General features: G+C 44.2%; 1 protein-coding gene across 1 annotated transcript in view; it reads right to left on the bottom strand.

Moving 5' to 3' along the window:
- Positions 1–636: 636 nt before the first annotated feature.
- LSG1 (large 60S subunit nuclear export GTPase 1) overlaps positions 637–22,430 on the bottom strand; it is a 46,977-nt gene continuing 25,183 nt past the window's right edge. The window contains exons 9-14 of the mRNA XM_078607753.1: positions 17,309–17,410; positions 10,093–10,236; positions 7,352–7,475; positions 5,129–5,208; positions 2,417–2,596; positions 637–938 (exon numbers count right to left, since the gene is read on the bottom strand). Coding sequence (XP_078463879.1) covers positions 753–938; positions 2,417–2,596; positions 5,129–5,208; positions 7,352–7,475; positions 10,093–10,236; positions 17,309–17,410 — 816 coding nt within the window. The 3' untranslated portion in view covers positions 637–752. The remainder of the gene's footprint in view (positions 939–2,416; positions 2,597–5,128; positions 5,209–7,351; positions 7,476–10,092; positions 10,237–17,308; positions 17,411–22,430) is intronic.

Genomic DNA, 22,430 nt, shown 5'->3' with positions numbered 1-22,430 from the left:
GGCCAAACATCCCAATATAGGGCCACAGAGCTTGGGCAATTGTTGACGCCGGTTTTGGCTGCCTCCCCCCTTGTCTGAGGTTTCGCGTACCTCCGAGGGCGAACAAAACACTGTGCATATTAACAAAAAAAATCCAAATTAAGGTTCTCACTAAATACAGAAAATAAAAACGTACATGTTAGACAAGTGTGAAACAATTGCTCACAGCTAGCTTTGATAAACCGGGACTCTATTCAGTCACACAGCGATATACTTATGTTTGCCTTGCCGGATAATACAAGTTTGGAAAGCAATTGGGCTGGCTGAACGATGGGCTCAAAAGTATTCTACCGTTATTTGGATAGAGGAACGAAAGCCTGTTTTCTCTCATTGCCCATAAGTCTCCACGACGACCAATGTGGTGAAGTATGGTCATATAACCCATGTTACCGACACGGCGTAGGGAGACCTACCTTCATCCAGCAGTGGATCAACAAAGGCGCATACATTCACTCAACAATCCACAAATTATGCAACAAATCATTTCTTTAGAACTGCTTTTTGTGTTTAGTTTGTTGTCCTTCCCCCGCCCCCCAATTAGCACAGTTGGCTACGTACGGTGCGAACAAAGTTCAACATACATCCACACACTCGTTCAATCTAACAAGCAAGCACGTCACACGTTGGGTTGTGGACAAGCGGATCCAGCGAGCGGGTAGCTTCTTTGAGTTCCCTTTGTGTCGTCACCAGTGGGAGGAGCAGCATCGCATCTCTCAGTTGTCCAGGTGTTTGCACAGACGTCGCACTTTCTCCTTCTTGTTGCGGTTGCCATGCTTCTTCCAGGGCTTCCCCTCGGCGGCAGGGGCAGCCGGGGTGGCGTTGGCAGCGTGCGGCACCGCTCCGCCCGGATGTGGACCCATCAAGCCCCGCACGCCCTTGGTGAATGCCCGGACGTTGTCCTGTGAAAAGCGCACGGGCACAATAACAACGCTCAGGAGCAGAAAAATAGGAAAAGAGGATGTGGTGGTGGTGGTGGCATCACTCGAAAGAAATAAAAGTCAAGCGTCTCCCCCTTGTTCCAATGTGTACTGGACGATGCTCATCTCGATTGGTAACCCTGAACCACTGGTGGAAATTCCACCTTTGTGTGGTCAAGGCCAGCCTCTCCATAGGGCGAACACTTAAACCAGCGGGGATGATAATATCCACGTCAGAGCAATGAGCAAACCGAACGAAGATCATGGGATCTGCACGTAGTAACGATTCACTCACCTATTCAATTTATTTGCACGATTCGGCTATAACGCTTAGTTTCAAGAGTACAACTCTTAACGTGTTCAAGTCCCTGAAGCCTTTCCCGTTCCGAGACGACTACAAGTTGCAGGGTGGGGTTCCGTTCACCGCTGAATCTCGGAATGTGCAAGTGGTTCAGCATCAATTTTATTTAGAGAGGCATAGCTTCGTTGTTTTTAAAGACATTGCACTCACCGCAGAAAACCGTAGCGACACGACCGCACTCTATGATAGCTGATACAAAACTGTGCCACACGCCCTCCCGCTTGGCCTTGTGGGAGCCTCGGTAACGATAAAGTTACTTAATTTTATTTTTCATTCCGGTTCGGTTCAGATTACATATACTTACGGCATCGGAATGGAATCTGAAGAAAAACTGATGACGTACACGTTACATCATTGGAACGGGGAAGGATTAAATATTGGAAATGTGATGGTCTCATATGATGGCCTAGCGATGGGGGAGGATATGACCGGTTCAGATGTGACTTTACCACCGATCTTACCCATGTGCGCGTGACTCAAGACGCAGAGTCATAACACAACACTACTATCACCGCGCAACCGCTCCTCGCAGTGACCAACAACTGCACTCAAATAATGTTATAGAAATCCGTTATGGATACATGTTGAACTTCTTTCACACTGCACGTAGCCAACCATGCTAATCGGGACTAAAAAGCCAAAGCATATTGACGGACTGGCACACTACTGATATTTACAGCGCACACAGTAGCAATGTCAGGTGGTTTGTTCAGAGGCATCTTTAGAAATTAATCCAGAAAAGCCGCCCGGATTCCCCTGAAAAAAAATCACGTCTCAAAGGCCAGTTGAGAATTTTTTAGTGGATTAATAAAAAAAATACTGTACTTTTTACAGAGAAAGAGGTTTCATTTATTTATCTGTTACCCTTGTTTACCCAGGACCGCCTCACCGAGTCTCACAACTGTTTTTCGCAGGAGGATCCTGCAAAGTTTTTGCAGTGGGGGGGGAGGCAAATATTGCTATGTAGATTCCGATGGAGCAATTTTCAGTGTATTTCTGTTTAAAATTCAGAGATAAACATCCATCGGATAAGAGGGGCATCGAACAGCAGAGGCATTGCCTCAACGCGATCTGGCGTAGACACGGGGCTCTCTCTCACCTGATGGAAGAAGCTTTTGTCCACTTCGTTGACAATGCACTTGGCTTTGGAAACTTTGGGCTTGGAGCCCTGGGAACCAGAAGCTGTTGTTGGTTGATCCGGACTCAAAATGGCCATGTGCTGGTGCTGGAAGGCTTTGACATCGAAGCCAGGTGGAGGGTAACAAAACAACAGCTTACCCTGCCACCGACACAAAAACATGCAATTAACATCTGACGCATTCAATCGTTCATCGTTATTACACTCAAAAGCAGTGTTGGAACAGTCAATGCCTACAGCATTGGGAACTGCTTAGTCTGCGTGTGATGTTTTTGTTTGTTTCATTTATTTGATCATTGCTACGCCTACAGCAAAGAGGTTCAATGCAGTGTGAATGACTGCGGAGTGGACATGAAGATGGCCCAGGACAGGAACGAGTGGACCAGAGGACCAAAAAGTTGTATGCCCCATGAGTGGGAATCATTTCAGCACTGCAACTGCTTGCTGAAGCCACTGTTGGGGGGAGGGCATCCAATTAAGTGGATATTTTGGCCTACTATTTACACGCTGACCATGCATCTTTGAAGAGGTGAGAGTACCTACTCTGTACACCACCACATGTGAAATATGGTCAAATAGCTGTGGGAGCCATATAGGGTGGCATCGTAAGAATGGAAAATTATCCTGCAGGAACCCCCCCAAGCTCCGATTACCGGTTATGTGCATTAAAACTAAAACTATGGCACGTTTTATTTTACCAGGTAAGGCCCAGAGCTATATCGCTATTTTTCAGAAGCGTAATGGCCACAAATGACTGGTCAACGAAATGGCTTATCATGTGGACATTTATAGGAGCCCAATACGAAAATCGCATGTTTATAAATGTGGAGGGAAACTCCAGAGGACTCGGAGAAAAATCCACGCAACCACGAGAAGATCATGCAAACTCCCATATATACAGGCATTGTGAGGGTCGGGATCGAACCCACGACCCCCTGTATACCAGGCGAGGAAGTTAACATCTCACTACCGCGGCACATTATGTGCACATCAATCTTATCTCACGCATTAAAGGTTGTCCCTTGCAGAAATTCAAGTGCCTAGCACCGTTTTTAATATGAAATTCAGAGCATTCCTAACAAATAGCAGCAAATCACGTGCAAAATTAGGACATTGACAGCCGCTGGCTATGCCACACATTGGAATGTAAATATTTGGAATGGGTGTTCAATTAAGAAAACATGTGCAAGCCGTTAAGGACAGAGCACCTGTTATCAATGTTTAAATCACGGTGAGAGCACAGATCTATGTGTACACTTACATGCATTGTAAGTGAATAACGGCCTTTTGCCAAATGCTCAAGTCGGTTAATTCAAGACTCGCTGGAACTATCATGTGATATTGAGCGGGAGGGTGTCAAGTGAATAAAATAATGAACCCCCTGGAACACAGCCGGGCACACAACCCAACTCGAAAACATCATTCACAGTGGCGGGGTGCTTGGTTGAGCTGGTCATGTCCCGAGATTACACAAGGCTGCTGCAAAATCCCAAGGGCACAGTAAGTCAGAAAGAATAAAAACACTGGGCACATCATTATGTGCAAGTGGGGAATTGTACCTGGAGTCTGTTGTGGAAATTAGGTCCGTATTTTAGAATAAACTCAATGGAACGAATAAAAGTTTTCATTTAAAAAGTGGTTTAGAGCTCCTGAGGCAGTGGTATAAATTCTAAATTTTCATGGCAGTGGCTCATATTATCCATCCATTCCAGAGGTACAACGGGCTACATCAACCTCTGACCAGATTTCAATGTCGGATGCTCTAACGCTGAGTCACCCAGCCAGATAACCTTCCTCCAATTTTGAGGAACACGTGGGGCTGTTCAAATACCCATCAACATTATTCTTCGGTGTTTACAGACGGAGATTATGATGAAGCAAGATCAGGATGATGCAATCGAATAATTTTCTAGGCACAAATCAGCGCACAGATTCATCGATCAAAATCGAACCTCACGCTCACGATAAATGCAACAGAACATGCATGTGCGAGAAGCAATCATTTAGAATTCATGATAATTCCATGCAGAAAAGATAATTTAATTTACAGCTTATTTGTCAATTCACTGCTGGATGAAGGCCTCCACCATTCTATTTTAGTCATGGGGGGTTGTTTGAACATACTTCACCTCACTGGTTAGAGTGGGTAAGTGAAAGCTGTGGGTCAAGACTGGATCAGATATCACTCGCCACTTACGAACCACTACCACGTTTTATGCCAGGCCAGTGAACATCAGTGGCGGACATTATCTGAACAAGGCACCTCCAATTAGCACAGTTGGCTATGTACGGTGCAAAAGAAGTTGAACATACGTACATACATAGGTCCTTTTTTTAAGCCAAGTATGTGTAGAACATTTTTATTTGGCTGGGTGGCACGCTGCCGACAGTAACAATAATGATTTGGATGTATTTAGCGTCTATGAATATGTGCGTCGCAATGCTCTGCCGTAGAGCTTGACGGAGTATTGCCTGCATTTTAGTCGATGACCTTCACCGAAACGAAAGATCAAAAAGAAACCGCACTGGCGCTGGTGTTTGTTACACGATGTTCAAAAAGAGGGGTGGGGGGGGGAAGGGGGGGGGCTCCTTTAGTTTAAATCCAGCACAACCCTCTTTGCTCATTGTTTGTTTTTTTTCCTTTCATAATCCGTAATTACACGAACGGCTCACATTAACGTAATCTTTCAAGATGTAGCGGGCAGATCTGGGCTGGTCAGGCTGTCCGTGTGCCGTCATGTAACCTCTCATGTCTGCGGGAGAGAGATAAAGGAGGAAAAAACAGTTTATCACAAATAAATAAATATATGAACCGAGTGGAAGAACTGCAAGAGCGGCATAAAAATTACAAAAATCGCACCAGCACCGTTTTCTGTACTCGGTCAAGCGCGTTCTAACACGTTTTCCAAGCCAGGCATGCGTTGCAGAGGCAGATTATTAACAACCCGCGAGAGCGCTCATGCAAATATGCACACGGTGCAGTTATTTGCAGGGGGAAAAAAAAGACACATGGACAGCTCAGTTGGCCTGCAAGTGAATGCATTAGAAGGAGCGTCGGTCTATTTATATGTTAATGTTGAAGCACGTGACGCCACACGAGTGCAGAATTATGTCACTCGGTAGAAAGAAAAAAAAATCCGCGCCAGATGTTTGGCAACGTACGTTTAATTTTTCATCGGTGAAGTTCACGTGCGCCGTGTTTGCTTTCTTAAGTCGGTCATGGTCAGTGGTCGCACAGCGCCGCCAATATTATTGACTGCTACGCGTTAACTCTAAAGCAATAACAGCAGGCACCACTTTGCTTTGCTATTCATCAGCGATTTGAAGCTTGCGGATTACATTCCGCAATGTAGCGGGGGCATGTGTTGTCATTAATCCGATAGGCATTTGCGCTTTTGTGAACAATAATTTTAGTTCGATTAGGTATAAAGCGATTCACAGATAAAAAAGGATTTTTTAAGCTTAAGATATAAGCACCGAATCGGTGTGCATGATTCTGTTTTTTTTACGTGTGTGTACATTATACACAAACTACCATCATCACCATCACAATCCATGGGCAGATAACCCGTAGAGGTGTCCACTGCACATGTCGTCATTTGTTTCCACTTTCCTCTGTCTTGTGCCAATGTGCTCAAGTGGTGGCCATATCTGTCTGGCACCAATCTCTTGTGATGTCTTTGTCAAGCCACTCTCTTGTTAGGTCTTCATCTCTTTCCGGTTCATTCCATTTTTCCCCGAAACAACACACTTTTAAATTTTCGTGTTGTTAATGCTAATGATATATTTATGCTCATAACATAGACTAAACTGTATAAAAGAAATAAAAAAAAGAAAATACAACCACTGTGAACATCGGAAATAAAAAAAGGAATCAATTCACAAAATAAATCACGACTGCGAATTGTGATGATTCATCGAATCTCCGTGGGCGTTTATATGCCCAACTTCTAGTCAGTGGCAAAACAATAGGTCCTGACTTATCAGCGTTAATAGAACATTTATATTAAGCCACGGATTTTACAAGCGGACACGCATTTCACATGTTGATATAAACAACTTCAGCCTTAATGTATCTGACAATGCGCTTTTAAACGAAAAAAAAAATCAACAGACCTATTTAACAACCACTCAGGATGTGCTCTAAGATTAACCGCGTCTGATCAGCAGTTTGCATGCACAAACAACTAAAACATTGCATAACACTTTCAAACAAAGCCTTACAGTAAATTCGCTATTCATGGGTTGCGCATTATTTTTTATAAACGAATATATCCCTCGTTCACTGGCGTGGTCTCATCTGGTTTTCGTTACGATTGATCATTGTACGTTGGCTCGACACGCCACCGTAAATTCACCACCGCCACTGTGCGCACGCATGAATGCACAGGCGGCGGGGGACACCTTGCCATGCGCGCATTCTGACGACGGCGCGGGGAGGCAGCGGTGTCGTCTTGCGAAGTCGCAGGCCAAAGCCCGGCGGTCGGCAGGGAAACCCGGCCGCGGCCGTCATGGCCATGATTTAAGAAGTGCAGGGCTTGTGTCAAATCCACTGCTGGATGAAGGGCCTCCCCACTCCAGCCGTGCCGGTCAGTACAGTTTGGTCAATGCAGGAAGCACGGATGGCGGAGAATCGCAATGGCTTACTCGCACCACTGCGGAGAACTCGAGAGAGGTCCTCCGGAGGGTGACATTGGCCTACTCTTCCACACTGGCCAGAAGTCTCGGAAGAGGTTAGCGTACCCACAACAATGCAATAAAATTGCTAGATCCGATCATAACGTGAGGGGAAACTGACATCGCGATCGGTGTCGTATCGTGAACGTTAGAGAGGTAGCGTTTCACGAAAAATGGAATATCGCGGCAAGGCGACACCAGAGGCAGCGCGAGACTCACATCCGTAGGCGGAGAGCAGCTCCTCCGAAGTCGGGGGGCGGTCCGGGTCCTCGTCCTCCCGTGGCCGCACAATGTTAATGCCGTAGGTGGCTTCCAACACGGCCCGGGGGATATGCTGACACACGTGGCGCGGCCAATTAAGAAATAAAAAGGTCAAGGTCGAGAGGTCGTGTGGTATCGAGGCCGTTTGTGCCACCCACGCTTGGCCGTTGTTTTACTCCTTCTGCTAGACCTTGCAACTGTAGCAAATTTGACACGTGACCTACAAGGATCGTCTGTTAAACTCATCATCACCACCATCATCTGGCCGTAGGGTCTTCACCTAAGTTGACAAGTGCCGAGTGCCACTCCAGTTCCTGTCTCGATAACCTGCCCTCCTCCATCCCACACAAGTGACCCACAAATCGCATTTTTTTGGTTTAACGTGTGCTTCTTTCCTGATATTGTTACGCCAAAAAAAGGCCTGAAGATTACATTGAAATCGCTTTGTGAAAATACATTTGATAGCTGCGGTAACGTGCTAGCAACAGAATTCGTTTCGTTTCTCGCTTTCCTCGATCTGAAGGCTGGCCATGAGACGGAGTCTCCCGAGGCACAGGGCTCTCTGTCTTCGGCAGATCTTGCGAGGTGTCCCACACTGAGCCCGGACCAAGAAACTTGCCTCATCAATCTCAGCCTGGCTGACCCAGGCTGAGGCCAAGGCTGGTCCTCATTTCCCGCACCTCCGATTAGCACGGTTGGCTAAGTACGGTGCGAAAGTACATACATCTCCACTGATTACCCAGAGCAAGTGGAGGAAACATTCCTATGGTGGAGACTCATCTATACACAGGACAACCATAAGTAACTTTATATCTATGGTGCGGAGTGGCGAGGAGAAAACGCTACAGCAATGGATTGCATCTATTTGTGCAGATCGTTACATGATATTCACTTGTATGTGTGTTTGTTGGCATTTTCTCCAGATACTCTGGTTTCCTGCCACATGCTAAATTGAACCAAAAGTGGAATTTTGCCAAACATCGCAATGCAGGACCCTCCTAAAAAAGATCCCCGAGACTCGCCGAGACTTTTCCTGGTAAATGTACGCCAATTTGTGAGAAACAAGTGACTGGGTAATATATAGCAGGGAACAACCCTCAAACTCTGCACAGAACGGTGTGTAAGCAACCTTCCGTACTACTGATACTGGATTTCTCAAAACCCTGCACCTATATCATGCTTCACCACTCACGTGTGTGTACACTTAAAGAGAATGGGTTATCGGGTACAAGATCATTACATATCTACAACGCCTTCCAGTACGATGACCTTTCAAATCAGTAACAAAAAACAGCCATCATCTATAGTTACGATAAAATACAGCCATTTAGAGATTAAAAGAAGATTAATATTAAGACAGCTTATTGCTGCTAAGTGTAGCTAAAAGCCTTTTAAATGGTGTATATTAAGATTAGCTGAATTATTTTGTTCCGCGTCATAATAAAAACAAAAACGGAATATAAACAACATGCAAATTGATCTTGATCTCCCACGAAAAGACATTCCAATTGAAGCCTAAAGTACGATTAGGATAATGGAGACAACCTGGCCATTGCAGTATGCCACTGTGTCTTTGTATCATGTTCATCCGTGAATGAGTGTTCATATGTATGCCCATGTGAATCGTATACATTTTCTATACCTGAAAAAAACCAGCGGCAAGGTTCTAAGTCACGGGGAGAATGCGTTTTTCCCACATACACTATAATAACTAATCTCCAGCCTTGACAGTCGTACGTAATGGTGTGCCGTAAAAAGTCAATGATATGGCAAGAAACATCACTCAAACCTTACTACGTGGTGGTTAAGAAAACTCCCAAACTCGATTCTCAGCTGACATTTTCGATCGGCAGTGCAACGGGCTCTGGGCCGGCTGGGGCATTTTATTTATTTCATTTATTCATTCATTCCCATTTTCATTTTGCATGCAATTACATTTCGATTTAAATATAGCATTCGGCGCATGGCCGTGGTGAACATTTACACGCTCACGCCTACATATCGCGCCTCACACAGGCCCTTCAAATGACCTCCGTGTCTCTGCCTATCGTCCCATAAAACATACACAGGCACTCCACAGCGCCCGATTCCCCCCACGTTGTGGTTGACCGATCCACGTCATGATTTTGTACTGTTTGTTGCTGCAGCGTTCTTACCCGCCCCGACCGGACATCTGTGGAAAAAGAGCTTTATAGCTCAATGGATTCCTCCAATATGAATAAATATTCTTATTCTGATGTCGGTCTGCCTCTCCTATCTCGGATAATCCCCACAAGCTGCAATGAGACTCTCACCAACCAGCGGACCTACGTAAAAGCTGCACATACGTTTCTGTGACAGAATGCCACGTGAAGCCACCTTATGCCACCACGTGTTAAAACTTACATCCCTATTGCTTGTGACAAAAGAGCGCGTATTTGCTCGAATAATTAAAAATAATTATAATACTTTGCTTGCTTACGATAGTGTTCCCTTCACACGAAGGCATCTCAAAAGCGCTTTTAAAAATGAGACATTTATCACAATACGCTTAAATTAGGGAAATTACAATAATAATATTTGTAACACAACAGGACCGCTGTGGGTCTCCTCTTTTTGTGTGAGGCCCCGGGGGCAAACCGACTGTTTTGCCCGCCCCTTCGGCAGGGTGGAAGCTGTACGCATTTACCACACGATCGCCCGTGTATTGAGAAGGATATGAGGGAGACGGGAGGCACGTGGTCCCTCATCTGGTCGATGGGAAGAATGCCGCTGCAGGCCATCTCCGCCTTGGTGGACACGAACGAGGGCATGACGAGCCCCGGGCAGTCGCACAGGCACAGGTCGGAGTCGACAAACAGCGTCTAGAGAGGAGACACGCAGACACACGCGCGCACGTCGCCACGTCGCAGCACATACGCGTCAAGTACTCTGTATCGGGAAAGAGGATGTGCGTGTTCGTAGAGCCTTTTGTCATGTATAAGCTATGGGCATGCATATTTAAATATCCCGTAATTTAGCTGCATTAGTGCCATGAAAAGGGTTAGAAAATGGTTTGTGTGTCTTAAAAGGAATAGAGCCCTTGTATGGTGAACTTCTTTCGCACACCGTACGTTGCCAACCGTGCTAGCCAAAGGTGCGGGGGAAGGATAACAAACTAAACACAAAAAGCAATTCTAAAGAAATACGTTTTCAGTTAAGATTGAAAGTGCATAGCTCCAGTGGCTTCCTAATATCGGGAGCGTTCCAGACGGCCACAGTAGCGCATCTGAAAGTGTGCGATGTAGTGACCGTCTTTGTTCAATGGTTAGCCAAAAGCCACTGCGAGGATGACATCTGCTTCTGGATTATGCCCCCCCCACCCCATGCCGCATTGGTCGTGGGGGGTCGTTTGAACTTACTTCACCACCCTGGTCAGGGCAGGTTCATTAACTGTACTACTACTACTCACCACATGATTTCAGCAAATGGCCAGAAATCAAACTCAGGTCAGGGAACAGGAAAATGGCCATCAATGAATCTGGGCTCCAACCTGACCTGAGACAAAATCACTCTGAATCATATCTCAGAAGCCACCAGGTGTTGTAGACTTTGGCAAAAATGTGGTACAAATTTTTTTTTATCCATCTGTGCAAAGTGCAACACTCTCATAATAAGTCTTTACACTTTGGTGTTTCACACCTGATGACGGTTGGTTGTGTTGCGATCGAAACGTCGTGATCTATTATTTTTTCTACCTACGTGACTTTACCGAAAGAACCAAAGAGTATGGATTCCTGCAGTCACGAAAGCTACAAATCAATAATAGTCTTCCTCCACGTATTATAGTTTACTCCTACAAGCCAAATACTTATTCATGGAATTGTCCAAACATCCTAATGCAGGACCCACTCAAAAGTGTTCAGACTCAGCAAGGCTTTCCTGGATGCAAAAAGGACATCATTAATATTTGTTTTGTCTGTCGATGTAGGCTTATATTTGTACAAAAAAAGTACCGAATATTAACAAGCGCGAGTACTGCGTAGCCTGGGTCACCTTCTCCCACTCTACTCTGAACTAAAAGCATTCGGAAAGCCTCGTATAACCTGTTCTCTCCCAGAAATCTCTATCGTGGGGAAATCGTATTTAAAACACTTCGCTCACCAGTTCTACTAAAAACTCACTCAAAACAAAATAACGTGCAATAATCCACAAGTTAACACGAGCACATGCCTTCTCCATTCACCACAGCCTCCCATAATCCCTGACCCCAATCCTCAAAACTTAACCTGACCCATGACCCATATCTTAATCCATACCACCAATATGCAAACTTAACCCCGACACTTAAAATCACAACCCTTTAAAGGTGGGTTCGCACTCTGTTCTAGACTCCGGATAAGAAATTGCCACACGCTCTCAATTACGTGAAACAACTGCACGCCACCACAAGTGGTGTGTCACATGGGGAGTGTAGATTGCTTAACGTCACATGAATGGTACCAGAAACGTTTCAGAGCCCCTTGGTTTTGCTGGCTACCGGGTTCATTTAACCCTTTGTTTCAGTTTTTCTTCCCATTCATCTTGAATCGATGATGTACTGGTGCATCATGTACAGCTGCATCATCGGAACGGAATCGGGGGGAAAAAAACTGATGACGTACACGAACGTCATCGGCAAAGGAAAGGGTTAACATGCACTCGCATATTCCAGCCAGCAGCATGAAGCCGGTTTTGGCAGGTCGTGTGCGGTGGGGTATCTTGTGGGTCCTCCCACCTCTTCCAAGACATCTGGCCAGCATGGCAGAGTGGGCCAAACTATCATCAAGAAGGGCACTCCAGGGCACCCTCCATTGGAGGTCATTCTGCCAACAGTAGTAGGAGGAAGAAATTGCAGGGCTGCACATTTACTATTTTAAATGCCCGGAAGTTCACTTGAAGTGAGGCCGAGGTTGCCATTACACTAGTTACGTGTGTTAAGTGACCCAGTGTCTAACCAATACCGTAAAACATTACAGGATTTGTCAAACTAAAGGTTCTTAGATACAAAGCATTCGGGTGTTCGAGTCTCTATGCAAGTCTAAAGGTCTCTACGTGGGTCTCTATGCAAGTTTATATAGGCAACATAAGCAAAAAATGTCAGTACAGCAAGGCTGACATTATGCACATTTGTAGTGTAATGGCTTTGAAAAATATTATTCAAATATCATTGCCTGTGGCTGATAAAACTGTCAGTTGGACGTCACAAGATTCCGTTTCATATTTTTGCGGAGAGCACTTTATTTCACCAATATCTTCTGTTTATGGTAAAACATTGCCCAGTGCGATAGCATGTGCCATAACCTACATACCACCACAAGTCTGTATTCACGGCATGTTTGAGTCTATGCAAGACATAACTTCACTCCGTGTCGAGGATAGAGAGCTAAGGGAGGTTTAGAAAAACATTACAGTTGATCCTTCCAATACATTTTTTATTTTCTGTATAAATAAAGATTAAAAAAAATACTTTCTCAACTCATCTCTATATCTAAATCAGCTCAAGTCTCCCGTAAATGTACGTATGTATGTTGAACTTATTTCGAACTGTACGTAGCCAACCGTGCTAATCAGAGGTGCGGGGAAAGGACAACAAACTAAACACAAAAAGCAGTTCTAAAGAAATGACTTTTAAATCTAGATTTAAAAGTGCATAGCTCTGGTGGATTCCTCTCACTTCAACAAAACATTTTATTGCTGTGGTTTTCCCACCTGATGATGATTGCTTGTGTTGCAATCGAAACGTCGTGATTTAATTTATTTCATACCTACGTGACTTTACCGAAAGAACCAAAGAGAAGGAATAGTGTTCCAGACGGCGGCAGAAATGCAAATTAAAGCGCGCTAAGCAGTGACCGTCTTTGCTCAATGACGAACCAAAAGCCGCTGCTGCGAGGATGACCGGAGTTCGCGTGATATTTTATGCTCCTTGATGAGATCAGCAAATCACGTGAGGTCTCTGTGGCCACCCCCACTCTGAGTCCTTCCCCTTTCCCCGCCCCCTGTGAAAACAGACGCTGCTCTTCCGTGCGGCTCACTTCTGCTCGCTCATTCCTTCTCTTCTTGGTTCTTTCGGTAAAGTCACGTAGAATGGAAACAATAAAAATAATAAAATAAAACATAATAAAATAATTCTCACGACGTTTCAGCTACAACGCAAGCAGCCGTCTTCAGTCACGAAAGCTTTAAATCGAAAAAAAAATTAATTCCTTCTCTCTCTCTCTCTTCCCTGCCCCTCTTATCACTGGCCTCTCATCCCCAACATTAACACGTTATCCTTGACTCTACTCCCCTTCCCATGGTGTGTCATGGGTAAAAAGTTGCGTTGCTCATATACATCACTGTGCATACAAAGCACGGCAGCTGGGACGATTCCCTCAATGAGGTGAATTAAATGACTCACAATTTCAACTGGGTTTTTTAATGGCCAATTACTCTGGCCCCTTTAATAATGGCGGCAGCTCCCGCAGCATTCTTCTTTCTAAAAACAGTGTGGAACAGAAAAAAAAGCAAACAGCACGTAGCTCTACTCTTTGGTTCTTTCGGTAAAGTTACGTAGGTATAAAATAAAATAGACCACGACGTTTCGGGTGCAACACGAGCATCGTGTTTATTTTATACCTACGTGACTTTACCGAAAGAACCAAAGAGTATGGATTCCTGCAGTCACGAAAGCTTCAAATCAAGATAGCATGTAGCTCGTGTACAACCAAAGGCGAGAAATCATGAAATCAACGGCATGCAACTGCAGACAGAGGCAATATTATAATTAGGACTTAATCCACCAGTAGGCAGAGATGGGTTGACAAAAGAAAACAAACTGAAATTCAGCTAATAGTGAATGCTTAAAATCAAGAGAAAGGCAAACTGTGCTTTCCTCTAAATCAGACCCGAATCAATGTTCCCATTGTTGATTGAGCGCCCGCCTTCTGTAAAGGATTGCCACAATGGATTAAAATCTATCCCCGGGTATAAATCTTTAAGGAGAAAACTATCTTAGTATATTGAGCCAGCTTGCATGTCGCTTGTAATGCACTGGGGCTCCCCAGGAATCCACAGAGCGGTTTGTGTGCAAAGATTCATGAGCAAACACCTTCAGCGTTGATTCAAACCATGAAGTTAACATCTTGGGCGAGAAGGTGTTATCGTGTTGGAGCTTTTTCCAGCCTGAGCCGATTTACAAATAACAGCAAAATAAAAGTATTTAGTTGTATTAAATCAGTGGCTGTGCTTAACTCAGCCACACCCACCTAAGGGGGTTGAAGAGATTTGAGGTTTGAGTGAAATGTATACTACTAATTTTGAGACCCGAACAGTCCCATCTCATTAGAATATAAACAAGACCTACTGAATAAGGTCGTTGGAGAGGGAATGCCTACATCTTTTTTTGTCTGTACAGTAAAACCTTGGATTGCGAGTAACTTGGTCTGCGAGTGTTTTGCAAGACGAGAAAAAAGTTTAAATAAATATTCATTTGATAAACGAGCGAGGTCTTGCAATACGAGTAGTACGTGTATACGCTTTGTCTGCCGAGCGTCACGTGATCACAACTGATATACGAGTGCTTTGGATTACAAACACGTTTCCGGAACGAATTATGCTCGCAATCCAAGGTTTTACTGTATCTCAATATTAATATCACATTGTCCTATCGGCTTTGGGTCTGAAGGAGAAGAACTATCCATTCGGAAACTTGCACAAAAGCAGTGTCACCCAAGTGTTAGAGAGAAGCCCGCTGAAGGAGCTGTCACAGGATTACCTTGGGGATTCCTTCAAGTAACGATTAGTTATCCACACGAGGGGTGCTGCACTTTCCATGCACAATTGTTTGGCACATGGCAGACGAATTAAAATATTACATAATGAAAATATTACATAATGAAAATATTACACAATGGGAGTGCTCTTCCAAATAACATATGGCAGTTTAGCAGCATACTCTTTGGTTCTTTCGGTAAAGTCACGTAGGTATAAAATAAATTAAATTAAATCACGACGTTTCGGGCGCAACACAAGTGCCCATCATCAGCGGCATTTGTTCAACAACCCTGACTAATGATAATTGGTTCTTTACCCTTCTATCTGGCAACAAAACTGACACCTTTTTACAAGGAGTCATGTTTGCATAGACCGCAATACCTGCAGTCATAATACAAACAAAAGAACATAACTCTGATAATGTGCACTGTCCTTGAAGTTGATTGGTCCACACCCGAGACAGCTTTCCTTAGAGCCTAGTCTCATATGGGTTGGACCAGATGACGAAGAACATAACTCTGATAATGTGCACTGTCCTTGAAGTCTCATATGGGTTGGTTGGACCAACCCATATGAGACTAGGCTCTAAGGAAAGCTGTCTCGGGTGTGGACCAATCAACTTCAAGGACAGTGCACATTATCAGAGTTATGTTCTTTTGTTTGTATTATGACTGCAGGTATTGCGGTCTATGCAAACATGACTCCTTGTAAAAAGGTGTCAGTTTTGTTGCCAGATAGAAGGGTAAAGAACCAATTATCATATTTGTACTGGCAAATGAGGTTCCCATAGTGTAAACCCTGACTAATGTTGAGCGTTTACTTGTTTGAACAAATGCTGCTGGACAATATTGGTCTGGAAAACCAATGTATATTGAAAGGTAAAACAGAGTTAATATATATGTGGAGGTAAACAGAGGGATGTACATTTAATTGTCATTATCGTATGTTATACTTGCAAAGAAAGTACTTGCGTTTTTCACCCTCTAAGACAGGGGTGGTGAACGTCCGGCCCGCGGGCCGTATAAGGCCCGCGAAATCATTTGGCAGTTCCAGCCATCACATTGGGGGTGAGTTAATTAAATGTTCGACCAAAGATAACAGGCTAATCTTTAAGTTGATACTTTTGTATGGCCCGAGAATGATGTTATTAATGTCCAAATGGCCCTTGGCAGAAAAAAGGTTCCCCACCCATGCTAAGAGAACAAGTTTAACAACAAAAAAAGTTATGTAAACTGGCCTTCAGTAGACGTTAGTACAAAGCATGAGTTGCTACACAAATCCATATGCAAGAACAGCAAAAAGAATGTTGGTTATGAATACGAGGTCCAGGTCAATTGAATAACAGTAATCTTAAAAATACCAATGACCTCGGGGTGAAGTTATTGTATATTGTTGTAAAGGGCGTTGTTTAGAAAGCAGTTTGCGTCAGAGTGGGAAGGAAGACGCTAATTGCACAGCGTCACTGTGGGGCACACGAGTGGACCTAACAATGTCTCATAAGAGACGAGGTTTATACAAAACTCAAAGCTTCTTCAGCACATACATTGCTTTTTTCTTGTTTCTAAACAAAGTCTCGTCGAGTTGCAAGACGGTCCGTGGATTCTGATTTGGTGTGTTTGACCAACCCACTGTACATTTAGCGTGTCAAATTTGTATTAAAAGATTCGTATGATATGTAAACAGGTTAATAAATAAATAATGTGTATTTTAATGGCACATGGGTATGCAGCATTCGTGAGGCTTTCATTGGTAAAACAGCTCTGTTCTTTATCGTCTTGACTCCTACCACCAAAGACAAAGATCAACCGTATAGCCATAACAGACTGTCAGAGCGAGTGCCACCATTAGCGAACACCTATGAAGGCCGGCACGGCACATAGAGGGGGTTGGTGGCCAGCACCACGCCCAGCCGCCTTTGTCTCGCGAGTGGCGATGTTCACACAGCGCACCAGGTATTCATTTGAGGCTGAGTCAATCTAGGGGGAGGCCTAGTACCAGCTCAGATAATCATCACCGGTGTTGGCTGTGAGCAGGAATCGAACCATGCTCACCGGGTTCGCAGAAAAACGCGCCAACCGCTCCCCATACTCCCACCACTACCACTACCCAAAACTGCAATGAACCAACACACGCACACAAAGGCCAGGGTTGACAAAATACCTGGAAGTGTTTGGTCCGCCCCGGTGTTGCCGACACTGGGACCTTCTTGTTTTGCAGGATCGTGTTTATGGTGGAACTCTTGCCAACGTTGGGGTAGCCAACCTAGAGTTACAGAGCACACGCGCACACACACACACAAACATAAGGGGTCACAATTGCAAGTACGTAATTACCAATTTCACCGGGGTAATGGAGTCATAATTTCCCACAAGCACACTTATGCAAGCAGCAAGCTGATGGAAATCTCCATAATTGTCCTGGTTAGGTTTTTTTTATGTTTTTCTAAGCATGAAGATATGAGGACTGCCATATCAGCCTATAGGCACGAACAATCACCAGCCATCCATCCGATGTTTTAGTCACGGCACGAGTTAAAGTATAAACTTAACCACGATGTATAGAATGCGCAAGCAGCCGTCTAAGTGTTTGAAGATGTAATGCTAAAAGAAGTAACGTTCCTTACCATAAACACAATAAATCACCGCATAACATCTAAGTCTAAAGGACTTTAGCATTAGAACATTACGTGGGTTATCTGGAGGCCCTATCTCATTGCATTCAGTTTACAGACATGCTGTAACATCTCCTTCTCAAAACATTTGAACACCAAGCACCTGACACATAAATAAATAGGCGTTGTGTTTACGAAAGCCTCACAATCTCACTTGCTAAAATAGAAATCAAACATGCGGTAACGTTAAATTACACAAGTGTATGTTCGTAGGAGAGTGCGCCGGTGTGCAGTTTGGTGCAACGTGACAATCAATCCTGGTTGCCCCAAATCATGAATAGCAATTCCAATTAGAGCTTGGGCTTATTTGGTATAGCCCTGTGAGCCATTCGGCTCTTGAATCGGGTGCAACCGCAACAAACAAAAAACTAAAACATGAACAAGAAAATATCTTAAAGTGACTATGCACAAACAGAAAAATCCAGGAAAAAAACTGCAAAGTCTTCCAGAAAAAAGCACCGTACACCAACGCTGTGCAAAATCCCAGTGGGATGCAAGTCAAACAACAACAACAACCACAAGACAACTTAGATTAAAGCCATCATTCTAACTCCGTACTACAAAAAACATGGCCAAACCAAAAAACGTTTCGAAATCACCAAAATAAAGCCATAAGCAAAATAACAGTCATCATAGGAACTGTGACCGAAATTTAACAATAAACGACAAACCCTGTAGCTATAGCTGTTTGCATGAGTCACTCCACAACAGCAGGAGCATCAGCATCAAAATTTTTCAAATGCACCTTTAAAAATCAGCACACTAAATCAAAACACAAGATCATACGTTGCAGCGGTCATCCGGAACAAAAACATTTGATTTTAGGCCACTGAATAGCAGTGGCAGCTAGGGGTGTAAAACTCATCGAGAGCAGTTTTGAGTGAAGATCTCATAGGTAGTGATTCAAGTTGCAGTTTATTGGCAATAGCATTCCAGACCCTGGGGGCCTCAATAGCCAAGGCCCTTCCTCCAGTATTTGTACGCGTCTCCGCACGACGCGTTTTCGCGGTAACGCAGTTCTTCTATTTGAGAACACTTTTTACACAACGCAAAACGTTTCCATTACAATGCGGTTTCCGATCGGTCGACAACTAACTACTTTCTAGACGTGCGTGGCCAAGCGGTACGGGAATTCTGGGTACGCACGCGGAATGATAGGGTGCTTGGTGGCATACCCTCATCTCAGTACTTTGTCACGCAATCTCTCACTGTGTGTGCGTACATCATGTCTTGCAACCGCCACCTTTCACATTATTTTTTACGGGGAAAGCGTTTAAGCTTAACGAGGCACTTTTCAGGAACGCATCTACCGCGTTGTATGTATGTTGAATTCCTTCCGCACTGTGTACAGTAAAACCTTGGATTTCGAGTAACTTGATCTGCGAGTGTTTTGCAAGACGATAAAAAAATGTAAATAAATATTAATTTGATAAAACGGGCGTTGTCTTGCAATACGAGTAGTACGTATACGCTTTGTCTGCCGAGTGTCACGTGATCACAACTGATATACGAGTGCTTTGGATTACAAACACGTTTCCGGAACGAATTATGCTCGCAATCCAAGGTTTTACTTTATACCCAACCGTGCTCATCGGAGATGCACGGGAAGGAAAATCGAAGGTGCAATGCAAGGACAGGAAATTACTATATTCTACCCACTGACGGATTGAAGGCTTACATACGTTGTTGCCATCCCCCACGATGTCATTCCATCCAAGTTCATGATGCATGCACCGAATCACATATGTAAGAATCGATTTTTCATTTTTTTACAATTCGTATATGTTTTGTATTTGATGGGTTTACGTTAACCCTGCAGCAACTATAGGCGCTGCCAGTCACCGCAATGTTAGAAACAGGAATCGACTGAGCCAGATATGGGGATGTGTGGATTATTCTACCCCTCATGAATAGCAAAGCAAGCTGTAGAGAGAAAGAAAAGGAACATTTCATGATCGTTGGAGCGATAATGATAAATCATCAGGCACTCGGGTGGCTATTTTTCACAGTGCTTTGCCTGTCCAGTAAAAGTTCATTAGATCCCTGTAATTTTATTTGAAAGAGGAAAAAAATTTGTTTTCCTTAATGTGTGGACAGATAAAAGGGGAACAAACACTCCACGATTTATTTATAGCCAGAATATAAGCAAATAGTATAAATAATTACAATGATAAAACAATAAACACACAATTACAATATCTTCAAAGATGAAAACTTGAACTCACTGCTCTGCCAACTGAAAGTTCAACAGATACGAATATTTCATAATCAAGCCAAGGCTGTGAGCTTAATTACGCTGTGTCCAAAGCAACGGAAATTGCAGATTTATAATGGGAATTTTGCAGGACAGCAAGCGCGCTGCCCAGCAATTTTCTCAAAATTACTAACAATCATTTCAAATTACATGTTACACTCGAACAAAGTGCAATCCCACAGATCACAAAATAAGAATGCGCTCTTTTCCGCTACAAAGACAAAAACACGCCGCTTTCTTAAAACTGCCCATCAGTTTCAAACCGCCGCAGAGCCAGGGATAGGATTGCAAGAAGCAGCGCCTAAACCAGGGGTCGGCAACCAAAATAACAAAAAGAGCCATTTCATTCCAATTCGGTACAAAAATCAGTATTTCAAGAGCCGCAATGCATCTGAGTACATACTGTACATACGTACATATCGTCAAGAAGCAGCCCGTAAAGAGCCGCATGCGGCTCCGGAGCCGTAGGTTGCCGACCCATGGCCTAAACTCAACAAAAGAACGTCCAACGTCCAACGTCCAACGTCGAATGTGTACATCGGTTTCAGATCACGCGAGTCGGCTTCGAGGACGCCGATTGTTCAGCGCCGAATGAGAAATGATTGCAGGACCCTGATCAGCGCCGTGTGAAATTAAGTCCCTTGCTCTCGAGCTGCAAATATTGAGAGCAGAGTGGCGTAGGAAGAGCGAAGATCGCAGCATGATTACTGGCAGTGTTCTTGAAAATGCTGATGGGAGGCAAACAACGCGATGTGGTCTGGATTTATATAGCATCTGATTGCGGCCTCGTCTCAAACAGAGGGGGGAAGATGTGCAAATTAAGAGCAGTTTAAGGGGAGACAACGTTTCTAAGCATTTTTTTCAGAGGGACAGGTGCGAGGGCTAGTAAACTAGACGGTACAGAGGCAGAGGGGAGGGAAAGAAGATGGCAGAATGCCAGAAGGCAAATCTCCTTTCATGCGATAGGTAGGTAGTAAATAAGCAGTGTTTCTATGGTCACGTCGAAGGGCGGCGAGTGAGCCAGTGGATATTTTTTGTTGTTGTAACGTTCTGACCCGCCACAACTGGATATCTGTGAAAAAGAGCTTTAGCTCATCGGATTCATCTTCTTGGTTCTTTCGGTAAAGTCACGTAGAAAGGAAATAATAAAATAATAAAAATAAAACATAATAAAATAATTCTCACGACGTTTCGGCCACAACGCAAGCAGCCATCCTCAGGTGAAGACCAGGTCTGTCGTGGAGACAGTGTCTGAAGCTGAGACGCTGTCTCCCCGACAGACCTGGTCTTCACCTGAAGACAGCATCTTTCCGACAGACCTGTTCTTCACCTGAGGACGGCTGCTTGCGTCGTCGTGAGAATTATTTTATTATGTTTAATTCTTATTATTTTATTATTTCTCTTCTACGTGACTTTACCGAAAGAACCAAGAAGATGAATCCCTGCAGTCACGAAAGCTTTAAATCGAAACTCATCGGATTCCTCCAGTATACACAAACAGTCTGATTCTGGATAGCTTCTTCACAAGTAGCCTCACGGTGAATATCTTAGACGCCACCGACGAATGACCGAAGCGAGCAGTGGCGTCCCTATTTGGTCCATGCTTCGAGACCTGTGACCGCAGTCGCACTGTGGGCTCCTCTGGCGCAGGAGATAGCCGCATCTGCCACGTGGCTTTGCCCGACCACATCACGGTACAAATGAGGATACTGGAGGCATGGGAACAGGAGAAGAGGAAAGACTTGAGCCTGCTTTTGAACAGGAGGGAGTCAGCACTCCAGATACGGAGGGGGACATCAACAGAGAAGGAGCAACACTCCGCCTTGACTCGAGGCTCATGTACAGTATTCATTGTCATTCACGAACTTGCTATCCGCGCTTTTGGCTATCCGCAAATCGCATCCGGAAAGCTACACGACTGCATCGAGAGAGAGAGAGAAAGAAAGTGATGAAATAAAGTGATGAGATAAAGTAAGTTCAATTATAAACTTGATTTGAAGCTTTCGTGACTGCAGCAATTCATACTCTTTGGTTCTTTCGGTAAAGTCACGTAGGTACAAAAATAAAACAAAAAATAATATATCACGACGTTTCGATCGCAACACAAGCGGTCGTCCTCAGGCGGAAAAAATAATCCAGCAGTGGAACTGCTGAACCAGCGAGAGAGCTGTTACAACAAGAGGTAAAATATGTGGCAATGGGCAAGCAAGCGGGGTCTGAGCTGGAAAGGAATTCCATCCCCGGACGCAAGCATGTCAGTTGTGTTAATCGGAGAGATTAGGGAAAGAGAGATTAAGGAGAGAGATTAGCATGAAATGAGCTTCCGGCACCGCATAAGAGTATCATCCCCGCATATT

The sequence above is a fragment of the Lampetra planeri genome, chromosome 28, assembly GCF_965212315.1.
Source record: "Lampetra planeri chromosome 28, kcLamPlan1.2.h2, whole genome shotgun sequence".
Lineage (NCBI taxonomy): Eukaryota > Metazoa > Chordata > Hyperoartia > Petromyzontiformes > Petromyzontidae > Lampetra > Lampetra planeri.
This window is presented reverse-complemented; position numbering and strand designations above follow the sequence as displayed.